General features: G+C 39.0%; 1 protein-coding gene across 3 annotated transcripts in view; it reads left to right on the forward strand.

Moving 5' to 3' along the window:
* The first annotated feature begins 5,680 nt into the window (after positions 1 to 5,680).
* The window catches only part of LOC140734572 (ubiquitin carboxyl-terminal hydrolase 15-like), a 108,104-nt gene continuing 98,897 nt past the window's right edge, over positions 5,681 to 14,887 (forward strand). For 2 of the 3 annotated variants that reach the window (XM_073058728.1, XM_073058729.1), the window contains exons 1-2: positions 5,681 to 5,828; positions 12,184 to 12,329. In XM_073058728.1, coding sequence (XP_072914829.1) covers positions 5,717 to 5,828; positions 12,184 to 12,329 — 258 coding nt within the window. In that variant the 5' untranslated portion in view covers positions 5,681 to 5,716. Of the gene's footprint in view, positions 5,829 to 12,183; positions 12,330 to 14,887 lie in introns of those variants that run through there. The other variant, XM_073058730.1, reaches the window with a different exon arrangement.

The following is a 14,887-nucleotide window of genomic DNA, read 5'->3' on the forward strand; positions in this document are numbered from 1 at the left end:
TGGGCCAAAAGGCCTTTACTGTGCTGTACTGTTCTATGTTCTAAGGGTGAGATAAATAGCAAGTTGGTAATGATGGTAATGGTAATGTAGTCACTCAACACCATTATTTGGGTGCAAAGTATTGGCCTGAATAACGCCCAGGCCTCCATGATGTGTCTTGAATTGGGTAAGAGCAAGAGCCAGACTTTATTAAATTTATGAAGGAACAGATCGATTTCTTCTTTTCAACTAATTCCACGGAGGATATCTCTTGCGGAATACTTTGGGACACTTTTAAAGCGTATATACGTGGACAGATTATCTCTTATTCTGCTGGTCTGAGAAAACGCATTAAGAAGGAAACTCTTTTATTGGTTGATAAAATTAAAGAGATTGACAAGAAATATTCGACTACTCCTAGCAAGGAGCTTTACAAACAAAGGGTTGAACTTCAAATGGAACATAGTTTATTACTTACATCTCCGATTGAAAATCAATTAATGAAAACCAGATCTGATTTTTATATACATAGTGATAAATCGGGAAAACTGTTAGCTAGTCAGCTGAAGAATGTTTCAGTTAAACGGCAAATCACTATGGTTCGTCAGCAGAACGGGGATTTGACAGTTAACCATGATGAGATAAATAAGTCTTTTCAAGACTTTTATACCTCCCTGTATCAATCTGAATTCCCTCAGGATCATAATACCATGTGTGATTTTCTTGGGAATTTGAATTTTCCAAAACTATCATCTGATGATCTTTCAGTAATAGATACTCCGTTTACGGATGCGGAAATTAAAGGGGTCATTTCCTCAATGAATTCTGGGAAAGCACCAGGTCCAGATGGGTACACAGTAGAATTTTTTAAATGTTTTTCTGCTACTCTATCTCCTTGGCTATGCAAGGTTTTTGAAGAAGCAATTAGATTGGGGAATTTGCCTCAATCTTTTTATAGAGCTTCCATTTCCTTAATACTGAAGAAAGATAAAGACCCTACTGATTGTGCATCTTATAGACCAATATCTTTATTGAATGTGGATTCTAAGATTTTTTCCAAGTTACTGGCTTCCAGGCTGGAGAAGGTACTACCCCAAATTATTTCGGAAGACCAAACCGGTTTTATTAAAAATCGCTATTCTTTTTTTAATGTTAGGAGATTATTGAATATTGTTTATACTCCTTCACACAATACTTCAGAATGTGTTATTTCATTAGATGCAGAGAAAGCATTTGATAGAGTTGAATGGCCTTACTTATTTTATGTGCTGGAGAAGTTTAACTTCAGTCCGACCTTTATTTCTTGGATTAAACTGATATATCAAACTCCAGTAGCCTCGGTGTTTACTAATAATCAAAGATATCCATTTTTTCGTTTATTTCGGGGCACTAGACAAGGTTGTCCTCTTAGTCCATTACTATTTAACATCGCTTTAGAACCTTTGGCAATTGCCATCAGAGAATCACAGGATATTTTGGGTATTAATTGTGGAACAGATATTCATAAGGTATCTTTATACGCAGATGATTTATTATTATTCAACTCTAACCCTGAGAAATCTATTCCAGCAGTCTTATCATTGTTGGCTCAATTTAGTGAGTTTTCTGGGTATAAGTTAAATCTCAATAAGAGTGAATTGTTTCCTTTGAATAGACAGGTCCCAAACTATGGTATTTTACCGTTTAAATTAGTTAAAGACTCTTTTACTTACTTAGGGATTAAAATTACAAAAAACCAAAAAGAATTATTTAGGTTTAATTTTCTACCCTTAATTGATCAGATTAAAGGCTTGTTTACTAAGTGGTCACCATTATCTTTGTCTCTGATAGGTAGGATTAATGCTATTAAGATGGTTATTTTACCTAAATTTTTATATATTTTTCAAGCGGTACCAATTTTTATTCCGAAATCCTTTTTTACTAATGTTGATTCAAAAATTTCCTCATATATATGGCAGAATAAAAATCCCAGGTTAGGTAAAATATACTTACAGAAGACAAGGAAGGATGGTGAGTTGGCATTACCCAATTTCAGATTTTACTATTGGGCAGTTAATATTAGATATTTGATATGTTGGTTGAAAGAATGGGATGGTCCTTTTGGCCCTCATTGGGTGAGTTTGGAAACTAAATCGGTATCTGCTTATGCTCTGGGTTCTATTTTAGGGACATCTCTCCCTTTTGCTCTTTCTAAATTGCCGAATCGAACCGACAACCCGATAGTTAAATATACCTTACGTATATGGTTTCAATTTCGGAAATTTTTCGGGTTGACTCAATTCGTGTTAAATAGTCCTATTGTATCTAATTGTTTTTTCCACCCCTCAATTATAGATCAAGCTTTTTTGGCTTGGAAAACTAAGGGATTATTAAGATTTTCTGACTTATTTTTGGACAACTGTTTTATGTCTTTTGAGCAATTAGTAAATAAATATAATTTGCCTAGATTTCATTTTTTTAGATACTTACAGGTTAGGCATTTTTTAAGTATGGTACTTCCTTCATTCCCAAATTTTGTGTCTTCAGATATTTTGGAGAGTTTGTTTGAATTAAACCCTTTTCAAAAAGGGCTTATATCAAAACTTTATAATATAATTATGAAGATACGTTCAGTGCCCTTTGATAAGACCAAAAATGATTGGGAAAGAGAGCTTAATCTTATTATTCCTATTGAGAATTGGGATAGAATTCTTCAATTAGTTAATACATCATCTATATGTGCCAAACATTCATTAATACAATTTAAGGTTGTGCATAGGGCCCATATGTCCAAGGATAAATTAGCTCATTTTTATTCTCATATAAACCCTATTTGTGATAGATGTCAATCAGAAATCGCGTCTTTAACTCATGTTTTGGTCATGTCCGATTTTGGAAAAATATTGGAAAGATATTTTTGATATTATTTTGGCGGTACTGAACATTGATTTACAACCCCATCCTATTACCGCAATTTTTGGTTTACCGATGATGGGCTCACTTCACTTATCTCCTTCCGCCTGTCGAATGATTGCTTTTCTCACTTTGATGGCTAGAAGATCTATTTTGTTGAATTGGAAGGAAATTAATCCTCCCATGGTATTTCATTGGCTTTCTCAAACTATGTTATGTCTAAATTTAGAAAAAATTAGAAGTGCTGTATTTGATACTTCTATTAAATTTGAAAAGATATGGAGACCATTTATTCAATATTTTCATATGATGTAATGGCCCTGTGCCAGGCTTATTGGTTTTTTCAGCTTTAATCGTATGTATGTTGAGAGGATCGGAGTTGACGACATTGATGTTTATGTATGCTTGTGAGATATTATGAACAGCCCTTTTTTTCTTTTTTTTTAGTTTTTTCTTCCTTTTTTTTTAGATATTAGATTAGTAGATTAGTTAACTTTCATATATAGATTTATATTTTTTTTTCTCTTTTTTTTAATATATATTATGGAATATCCAGACTTACCTTGTTCATATATACACTATATGGTTTATGTTTTGGGAAAGCTTACTTATACTGTATTCATTGTTTATGTATTCCTTCATGTGTAATGGGAGTTTATATGTTTGTAATCCATTATTAATATTTAATTGTATTTTGTTCATAATATTTTTAATACTAATAAAAAGATTAAAAGAGAGAATTGGGTAAGAATGTTATCACTTTTAAAACGGATAATTTGATTTATGCAGGTGCTCTTTACATCCAGTATACTGTTTCCACTTTAAAAGGGAAGATGATTGCAGGGAAGCCCACTTGACTAACTATATAAATCTTTCCACGCAATATTAAAGCAAATAATAAATGGAGTAAAATTGTTTCTTCTATACAAAAAAGCTTTAATGGTGGTATTCACTTACTATAAAACATGTACAGTGCCTTGATAAAGTATTCAGCCCCCACAACTATTTTCACATTTTACTATCTCATTTTCTAAATTAAAAATATATTGAAGTAGGATTTTTGAGCTAATCTACAAAACATTGTGTATCATGTCAAATCAAATGAAAATTTCCAAAACCCATCAACAATTAACTAAAAATTAAAAACCAAAATTGTGAGGTTGAAAAAAAACAATAATTCCCTTTGTAACTATGTTAACTTCCCTCAGGTGCAATACTATATATTACCTTACCGACTCACCCAATTTGTTGATGTAGAAGATTGGAGGATTATTGGTTTTCAATGAATTCATACAAATAAATACTTCCACTCTTTGTAAGGTCCAACAGTATGGTAGATTTTCAACAGACTAAACCAAAATGAAAACGAAAGAACATTCAAGACAAGTCAAGGTAATGATAGTAATAGAGAAGCACAGATTTGGGGAAGATTACAAGACCATCTTAAAGTCATTGAACATACCTTGGAGCTGAAAAAGTGAAAAAAAATATGAAAACACCATCACACTGCCTAGATCAGGCTATCCTTTAAACTTAGACACTGAAGAAGGATGGCACTTGTAAGAAAGGCTGCTGTGATGGCGACAGTCAGACTTGAGTGAGCTGCAGCAGTCAACTGAAGATGAAGTTCATGGCTCCACAATCTCTTAAGGTCTTGCTCAAAAAGTGTATTTATGGAAGAGCGGCAAGAAAGAAGCCCTGGCTTTAAAAAAAGCTCATCTTTGTCCATCAAGACTTTACAAAACATCACTTAGAAGATGCTGTGAAGATGTGGAAGAAGGTCTTGTGATTGGATGAGACTAAAGTGCAACTTTTTGGCCTCAACAGTTAGTAATCCAATGCTGTGTAACACCATCCCTACCTTGACCCAATTTTACATCTCTGGCAAGACCTCAAGGTTGCTGTCCATCACCACTCCTCAACTAACCTGACACAGCTTGAGCAGATCTTGCAAAGAGGAATGGGTAAATCTTGCTCCATCACAAGGTAATAGAGATTTTTCCAAAAAGACTACAATATCTGCAAGAGGTGCTTCAACTAAGTACTGAGCAAAGGGGGATGAATACTTTTCAACTACTGACATTTCAGATGTATTTTTAGTTTTCCACTCATTACAATGTTCCTTGTTTTTTGGATTCTTTCTGTGGGGGCGGGGGAAAGAGCATGTGATTTACAAATAAAAACTCTCAGTTAAATTGATCAAAATCCCTGATTGTAAAACTTGATTGCCTAATTTCAAATTTCCCACGTCACCACACCAACCCTTTTGCCTGTACCGTACTTCAGTCAATTTCACTTGCTTTTTGTTTGTCGTTTCTTTTTCTTTATTATTCAAGGGTGAGGTGATCATCAAGTGGGTTAGAGGTTTATTTAACCTAACTACCTGTGATTTGGCACTGCGCAAGCTCCAAATTTTTCCAGATTTGTGTGAACAAAGGGTTGAGAGCTGAATACTTTTCCAAAGCACTGTAACTGTTGGTACGTAGAATTAGGAGTGCGCTGGAGTTTGGGACTGAACGTAAGGAACACAAACAAGTTTGAAACTTAATTTGTTTTACACTACTTCAAACTTGTTAATGAGTTCCTTTTTAAAAGAAAAAGTCTCAGTATTCTGCACAGAAATGGAGTAAACGTATGAAGACTGACTTTTCATGCTCTTCTACTGATCATTGCTTCAGAGTGCAGCAGTTGTAGTTTACTACATGAGGCAATTATAAGAGTTCAGGTTAATGAACATTAATCTGGTGCTAGCACTACAGTATTTCAAAGAAACTTGAAGGGAATGTTATTTCTATGGCTTGATTGCAGATATATTGATTTATCTTTTCAGGTAGTGGAACAGGGTATGTTTGTGAAGCACTGCAAGGTGGAGGTGTATCTGACTGAACTGAAATTATGTGAAAATGGAAATATGAACAGTGTGATAACAAGGCGATTTAGTAAAGCCGACATCATAGGTATGTGATTAGTCTCAAGTGTTTAATTTTTCTTTTTGCTGCTCTACTTTGCTTCCTTTTGCTGAAGACATTGTTTTCTCTTGGATGCAACTTAAAAACTACTGAATGGTTTATGGTACTGAAGTATGTGAAAATCTTTGTTTTACATGCCATCCATGCAGCTCATTCCATTACACCAGTGCAATGTGGTAGTATAGCACAAAGCAATGACGAATGCAGAACAACAGTGTAACAGTTACAGAGGAAGTGCAGTGCAGGCAAAACTATAAGGTGCAAGGCTATAATGAAATAGATTATGAGATCAAGAGTAATGTAGCAGGATTGAAGCAGACCTCGACCCTGGGATATATACTTTCAGGCTTTTGTATTTTCGGCCCAATTGGATGGGAGAGAAGAGCGAATGTCCAGGCTGGGTGGAGTCTTTGATTATGATAGCTGTCCTATCAAGAAGTGCAGGCAGAGTCCATGGAGTGTAGGCTAGTTTCCATTATGTGCAGGGCTGTATCCACAGATCTAAGCAGGTTTTCATGCAGTCTATATGGTTGGACCAGAATAGGCTGTTGGATATGTTCACTCCTGGGATATTCTTGTTCTTGGCACCATTGATGTAAACAAGGGTGTGTGTGCATCGACCACCCCCCGTTTCCTGAGTCAATGACCAGCTGTTTTGCTTTGCTGAGATTGACAGAAGGTGGTTGTCACAGCACCATGCCACTAGGCTAGCTCCTTTGACTCATAACTTGAGAGTTGATCCACTACGTTGGTGTCATCTGCAAGCTGAAAGATGGGGTTCAAGCAGGATCTGGCCATGTAGTCCTGTGCAAATGGGCAGAACAGACACAGCTTACTAGAAACTTGGAACAGAATAATTTTGTATGGGTCACTTCACTCAGTAAAGGAAGCTGAATGGACTCTACAGTTTAAAAAAAAATGTCATAGCTGCTGGGATAATCATCCAGAGCCACATGTTCAAATCCCACTCTGCTAACTGGGAATTTAAATTCTGTTAGCAATGTGGGTATGGAGTAGAAATAATATCTGTAATAGTATGCATGAAGCTGCCAATTTGTTATTAAAATCTTGTCTGAAATACTGTTCAGGCAAGTAAATCTGCCATGTTTGTATTATGTGGTCTGGGTGTGACAAATAATAGTTGTGCTTAATCCGAGTGATATTTGCTATTGAAATTATTTTTAAAAGATCTTTGCTGCAACGGAGACATTTCTTCGAAATTCTTTAAGGCAAAAACTCACCATCTGGATGGCAATTATAAAATACTAAATTTATTTGCATCTACTGTATGTGGCAGACAGATCTCACTAATTTTGTATCTTCATTGATGCTGCATGACTTGCTAAATTTTTTAATGTGGTTTTTTCACTAATCGAAATCATTCATCAGAACTGTCACTTGCTTATCAACCTTTAATAATAGGGTAGAACCATAGAACATTACAGCACAGAAACAGGCCTTTTGGCCCTTCTTGGCTGTGCCGAACCATTTTTCTGCCTAGTCCCACTGACCTGCACCTGGGCCATATCCCTCCAAACCTCTTTCATCCATATACCTGTCCAAGTTTTTCTTAAATGTCAAAAGTGAGCCGCATTCACCACTTCATCTGGCAGCTCATTCCACACTCCCACCACTCTCTGCATGAAGAAACCCCACTTAATGTTCCCTTTAAACTTTTCCCCCTTCACCCTTAACCCATGACCTCTGGGGTTTTTTTCTCCCCTGGCCTCAGTGGAAAAAGCCTGCTTGCATTCACTCTATCTATACCCATCATAATTTTATACACCTCTATCAAATCACCCCTCATTCTCCTACGCTCCAGGGAATAAAGTCCTAACCTATTCAACCTTTCTCTGTAACTCAGTTTCTCAAGTCCCGGCCACATCCTTGTAAACCTTCTCTGCACTCTTTCAACCTTATTAATATCCTTCCTGTAATTAGGTGCCCAAAACTGCACACAATACTCCAAATTCGGTCTCACCAATGTCTTATACAACCTCACCATTACATTCCAACTCTTATTCTCAATACTTTGATTTATAAAGGCCAATGTACCAAAAGCTCTCTTTACAACCCTATCTACTTGTGAAGCCACTTTTAGAGAATTATGTATCTGTACTCCCAGATCCCTCTGTTCTACTGCACTCCTCAGTGTCCTACCATTTACCTTGTATGTTCTACCTTGGTTTGACCTTCCAAAGTGCAATACCTCACACTTGTCTGCATTAAACTCCATCTGCCATTTTTCAGCCCATTCCTCCAACTGGTCCAAATCCCTCTGCAAGCTTTGAAAACCTTCCTCACTGTCCACTTCACCTCCAATCTTTGTATCATCAGCAAATTTGCTGATCCAATTTGCCACATTATCATCCAGATCATTGATATAGTTGACAAATAACAATGGACCCAGCACTGATCCCTGTGGCACACCACTAGTCACAGGCCTCCACTCAGAGTAGCAATCCTCCACTACCACTCTCTGGCTTCTTCCATTGAGCCAATGTCTAATCCAATTTACTACCTCTCCATGTATACCCAGCGACTGAATCTTCCTAACTAACCTCCCATATGGGACCTTGTCAAGGTCCTTACTGAAGTCCATGTATACAACATCCACTGCCTTCCCTTCATCCACTTTCCTGGTAACTTCCTCGAAAAACTCTTAATAGGTTGGTTAAACATGACCTACCAAGCACAAAGCCACGCTGACTTTTTCTAATAAGTCCCTGTCTATCCAAGTATTTGTAGATCCTATCTCTTAGTATTCCTTCCAATAATTTACCTACTACCGATGTCAAACTTACCGGCCTATAATTTCCCGGCTTATTTTTTGAGCCTTTTATAAACAACGGAACTACCTGAGCTATCCTCCAATCCTCCGGCACCTAACACATGATATCGACATTTTAAGTATTTCTGCCAGGGCTCCTGCAATTTCAACACTAGTCTCCTTCAAGGTTCAAGGGAATACCCTGTCAGGTCCTAGGGATTTATCTACTCTGATTTGCCTCAAGACATCAAGCACCACCTCCTCTTTAATCTGTATAAGTTCCATGACCTCCCTACTTGTTTGCCTTGTTTCCATAGACTCCATTCCAGTTTCCTTACTAAATACAGATGCAAAAAACCCATTTAATATCTCTCCCATTTCTTTTGGTTCCATACATAGCCGACCACCCTGATCTTCAAGAGGACCAATTTTATCCCTTACTATCCCTTTGCTCTTAACATACCTGTAGAAGCTCTTAGAATTATCCTTCACCCTGACTGCCAAAGCAACCTCCTGTCTTCTTTTAGCCCTCCTGATTTCTTTCTTAAGTATTTTCTTACTCTTTTTATACTCAAGCATCTTATTTCCTCCCTGTTGCCTATACATCTCTCTCTTCTTTATCAGAGTTCCACTATCCCTTGAGAACCAAGGTTACTTATTCTTGTTCATTTTGCCTTTAACCCTGACAGAAACATGCAAACTCTGCACTCTCAAAATTTCTCCTTTGAAGGCCTCCACTTACCAATCACATCCTTGCCAGAAAACAACCTGTCCCAATCTACGCTTTTTAGATCCTTTCTCATTTCTTCAAATTTGGCCTTTTTCCAGTTTAGAACTTCAACCCGAGGACCAGATCTATCTTTATCCATGATCAAGTTGAAACTAATGATGTTATGATCACTGGAACCAGTGTTCCCCTACACACACTTCCGTCACCTGCCCTAACTCATTTCCTAATAGATCTAATATTGCATCCTCCCTAGTTGGTACATCTGTATATTGATTTAGAAAACTTTCCTGAACACATTTCACAAACTCTAACCCATCTAGACCTTTAACAGTATGGAGTCCCAATCAATGTGTGGAAAATTAAAATCCCCTACAATCACAACTTTCTGACTCCTGCAGTTGTCTGTTATCTCTCTGCAGATTTGCTCTTCCAATTCTTGCTGACTATTGGGTGGTCTATAATACAACCCTATTAATGTGGTCATATCTTTTCTGTTTCTCAGCCCCACCCATATGGCCTCAGTAGACAAGCCCTCTAATCTGTCCTGCCGAAGCACTGCTGTAATATTTTCCTTGACTAGCAAAGCCATCCCCCCCAACCTTCATCCCTCTGCCTCTATCACGTCTGAAACATTGGAACCCTGGAACATTAAGCTGCCAGTCCTGCCCCTCCTGTAGCCAAGTTTCAGTAATGCCTGTGATGTCATAATTCCACGTGTCAATCTAGGCCTTCAGCTCTTCTGCCTTTCCCACAATACTCCTCACATATATATACACACCTCAGAAGATTATTACCACCACACACAACGTTACTATTTGTGACTTTGCATGAACTACTAATATCATTTATTTTTACCCCCATTCCACTATCTACTCTAGCACTCTGGTTCCCATCCCCCTGCAAATCTAGTTTAAACCCTCCCCAATAACACTAGCAAACCTCCCTGCAAGTATATTGGTCCCCTTGTAGTTCAGGTGTAACCTGTCTCTCTTGTACAGGTCTCACCTGCCCCAGAAGAGGTCCCAATGATCTAGAAATCTGAAACCCTGCCCCCTACACCAGTTTCTTAGCCGCCTGTTCATCTGCCAGAGCATCCTGCTCTTACCCTCACTGGCACATGGCACAGGCAGCAGTCCAGAGATTACTACCCTCGAGGTCCTGTTTTTCAACTTCCTACCAAGCTCTCTGTACTCACTTTTAAGGACCTCCTGACTCTTTCTACCTATGTCATTGGTACCGATGTGTACCACGACATCTGGCTGATCACCCTCCCACTTCAGAATGCTGTGCACGCGATCAGAGACATCCCTGACCCTGGCACCCGGGAGGCAACAAACCATCCGGGAGTCTCTGTCACGAGCACAGAATCTCCTGTCTGTACCCCTGACTATGGAGTCCCCTATCACTACCGCTCTCCTTCCTCCCTCCCTTCTGCACTGCAGAACCAGACTCAGTGCCAGAGATCCGGCTGCCGCAGCTTGTCCCAGGTAAGCCATCTCTTCCCCCCCCCCCAACAACTGTATCCAAATCAGTATACCTGTTTTGGAGGGGAATGGCCACAGGGGAACCCTGCACTACCTGCCCTTTCCTCTTCCCTCGCCTGACGGTAACCCAATTACCTGTACCCTGTTCCTGAGGTGTAACTACCTCCCGGAAGCTACTATCTATAAACTGCTCAGTCTCCCAAATGATCCGGAGGTCATCCAGCTCCTGCTCCAGTTCCCTAATGCGGTCTGTTAGGAGCTGCAGCTGCATGCACTTCTTGCAGGTATCGTTGTCAGGGACACCAGAGGTCTCCCTGACTTCCCACATCCTGCAAGAGGAGCATTCCAACATCCTGCCTGGCATATTCTCTAGTCTGAACAAAAAAAAAAGAAGAAAACAGAAACTTACCGGAACCTACCCTCGCCTCTGCCTGTTTCTCGCCAAAGCCGTCCCACTCCGACGCAGGGTGCATTGATTTTAAATCCTAGTTACCCAAGATGTAGGCTAACAGTCTAGGTGCAAGGTTACTGCCATGTGGGTGTCATTTGTGAATTATGAACATTTAAAGTTTTGTTCCTTCCAAGTGGTTTTCAGTTCTGGATTGAAAGTGCACATTGTATCCAGGATCACAGATTGAGGGAGCCTTAAACATCAAATATTCAGAGGCTAATAACCAGTGGTAGGGGGTGGTAGACAGGATAAGCTCCTACTACCTATTAAATCCTCCCAGTGGTGTGTGTCTCAAGTAGTCTTTGACAACCAAGTCCAGCTCCTGGCCTTCACATGTGGCTTGCTACTAAGCCTAGTGGAACTGTGTCTACTGAACGGAGAGTGGGCAACAGTGGGTTACTGATGCCTTAAAACCAGTTGCTTCAGTCTGGTGGGGCTCAGCAACCATGGTTGGCAGCTCATCTAGGGGAAGGAAAACTAATCTCAAACCACCACTGCCTTGTGGCTATATCCATTCATGGGAAAGGTTTCAGGACTAAAGCCCGAGGAAAAGCCCAGAGCCGGAGTCAATGTTGAGTTTAACACTGAGTAGCAACTCCTATGATACTGCTGGTAGCAATCTGTATCAGTGTTTGCTGTTCCTCAGTGTGCATGGAGAGGGGAGCTTGCTGCATGGACAACATCTTACTCTCTATATCATACTGCCCTGGTTTGCATGTCACATAGACAGCTGGGCCGCAACATCCGTGGTCGACCCCAAACAAATGTGGGGAGCCTCAAATAATGAGAAAACACAGTTCACACCACTGAATAAGTAAACTGATTACTTTTGTCAAACGCTTGAGTCTATCTTTTGCAGTAATTCCTGGGAAGAGATTACTAATGAATGATTCTGCTTTAAATTTCAGATACAATTGAAAAGGAGATGCGAAAATTGTTCAGTATCCCAGATGAAAAGGAAATAAGATTGTGGAATAAGTACATGAGCAACACATTTGAACCCCTGAATAAGCCTGATAGCACAATACAAGATGCAGGACTATATCAAGGGCAGGTATAGTAGTTTAAAATATGGTGTTTTACAATTAAGAATGAAAAGACTTGTTTGATTCCTAAAACCAATGACAGTTTCTGATCCCAAATGTCATAGTGGATTTTAACAACTTCAAAAGAAATGAGGAACAGGAAGGAAAATAGACTTGAGGCAGAACCTTATTGAACTAGATGAGCTTATTCATTTTTTATTTTGCATGGTCTCTTCAAGAGTAGAAATATCAAAGACTCTTTCTGAATTTACTGTATGTAAGCCTAATTTCTTGATGTTATGATTTTTGATTTTGCTTGTATTCAGTTCCTAATTCTCTCAGCCGCTAGATGGTGCCATGGAGCCACTCAGATTTTAACAAAGCAAACTAGGTATTGCCATGCTGCAATATAAATTTACCCAAAGTAGTTGTTCTCAGCATCTTTAATACCATTTAAGATCATTTTTTAAAAATCTAAAGCCTTCAATACAAAACGCTGAGCTGTAAAGTATTGAAACTATGCCTACCAATTTATCTAACATAAGCTCTCCACGTCACATGTACATTCAATGACTTTAATTTTGGATTATAAATCAGGTGCCACAGTAGCACAGTGATTAGCATAATGCTATTACAGATCAGGGCGTTGGAGTTTGGAGTTACCGTAGATGTCAGATTATAAGCCGCTACTTTTTTCCCACATTTTGAACAGCTTTGAACACTACGGCCTTTACTACGGTGCGGCTAATGCATGATTTTTTTTCATGCCGCCAAAAACATTTTGCCTCGTAACAGTAGACCAATAAAATTGATGAGTAGTTCACAGAGGTCCAATGAAATTGTACGATAAATCAAGCGCACTTTCACAATTAAATTATTGTAAATCAGTCATTTGTACTCACCCTCATCAACATGGAAAACACTCGAAGAAAAGCAAGCTGCCTTTATGGCAGTTATTTAGTTTATAATATTTTCGCTTAGTAAATCATTTGTTAGTAATTTCTAGTTAAAGTTAGAAGTGTTTTAACTATATTTGTTTTCTGTACTACATCGCGGGATGCTATGACGTCACATCCGGTTTCGCCGCGTCTTGTGGGAAATACCGGTTTTCGATAAACGGGAAGGTGGGGGCGAGCGGCATTAGATCTGAGCGAACGCTGCTTTTAAGTTAAAGGCGATCAATAACTTTTCCTGGTAGGCTGCAGTATATATATTTTTTACCAGTCGTTAGGAGATATTGGAATGTTGTTCGGTAAAAAAGTATACGCAACGTATATTTAAAAGTAGCCGCCTTACAGGCACGGTTCGAAAAAAAGCATTTGCAATATGTATTTGTTTATGTTACCATATGGATTTAATTAAAAGTTAAAAAATCCTCACGTGTAATATCTTTCTGTGTAAGTATCTCATATTACAACGTGGGACACCTGCGGCTGAAAATCCGGTGCGGCCTAAAATCCGGTGCGGCTTGTACAAGTACAAAATTGATTTTCTTTCTAAAATTAGAGCCAGCGGCTTTTAATCAGGTGCGCTCTGTAGTGCGAAATCTACGGTAATTCTGATATCTTCTGGAAGGAGTTTGTTCGTCCTCCCTGTGGAATGCATTGGTTTCCTTTGCATGCTCCGGTTTCCTCCCACAGTTCAAAGACGTACTGGTTAGTAGGTTAATTGGTCATTGTAAATTGTCCCATCATTAGGGTAGTGTAAAATTGGGGTTTTCTAGGCAGCACAGCTCAAAGGGATAGAGGGACTTGTTCCCCACTGTGTCTCATTAAATAATCAAACAAACAAGGTTAAAGTGGCAAGTTGCACCTCTGTCTTTCAATTTAACTAATCCTTTCAGCCTATGCAAGATCTATATTTCTCCATTCTCAACACATTCACATGCCTATCTGAGATCCTCCTAAGTGCCTCTTATCATATTTGGCTCTGGTGGAGAAATGTCTCTACCAAAGGAGCTGTAAGACACTCCTTCCCTCCACTAGCCTGCAGGTCACTCTTGGACAAAGTGTAGTACCTAGTTAGCACCCCTCTTCCCCAATCAGGGCAATTTAAAGACATGGGAGCAGCTGCTGGATGGTTATATGAGCAGCTGATGCATATCACAAGTACTGGTTATGCAACCACTGACGCTAGACAGACAATCTCTGAAGAGTATTGATAATAGCAGGGGTCATCTGTCTTGTAAAGACATTGTCTAGAGAAATACAATGGCAGACCATTTCTGTAGAAAAATTTGCCAGGAGCAATCATGGTCATGGATAGACCCATTATCTCCCACATCATACGACATGGCACATGATGATGATGAGTGCCACTGGCAGTACATTTCAGGTACCCACTACTTGCTGTGTATAAATGGATAAATTAAAAAAAAATCCCTGCACATACCCTCTGAATTGCCCCCCTCACCTTAAATGCATGTGCTCTGGTTCATTTTGACCCTGGGAGGGAAAAAAAAGATAGTGGCTATCTATCTGTGCCTCTCATAGTCTTATAAACTTGTAGGACATGGGAGGAAACTGAATCATCCAGAGGCAATCTGCATTCTCACAGGGAGAATATAGAGACTGATCACAGACAACAT

The sequence above is a fragment of the Hemitrygon akajei genome, chromosome 10 (assembly GCF_048418815.1).
Source record: "Hemitrygon akajei chromosome 10, sHemAka1.3, whole genome shotgun sequence".
NCBI classification, from domain to species: Eukaryota; Metazoa; Chordata; class Chondrichthyes; order Myliobatiformes; family Dasyatidae; genus Hemitrygon; species Hemitrygon akajei.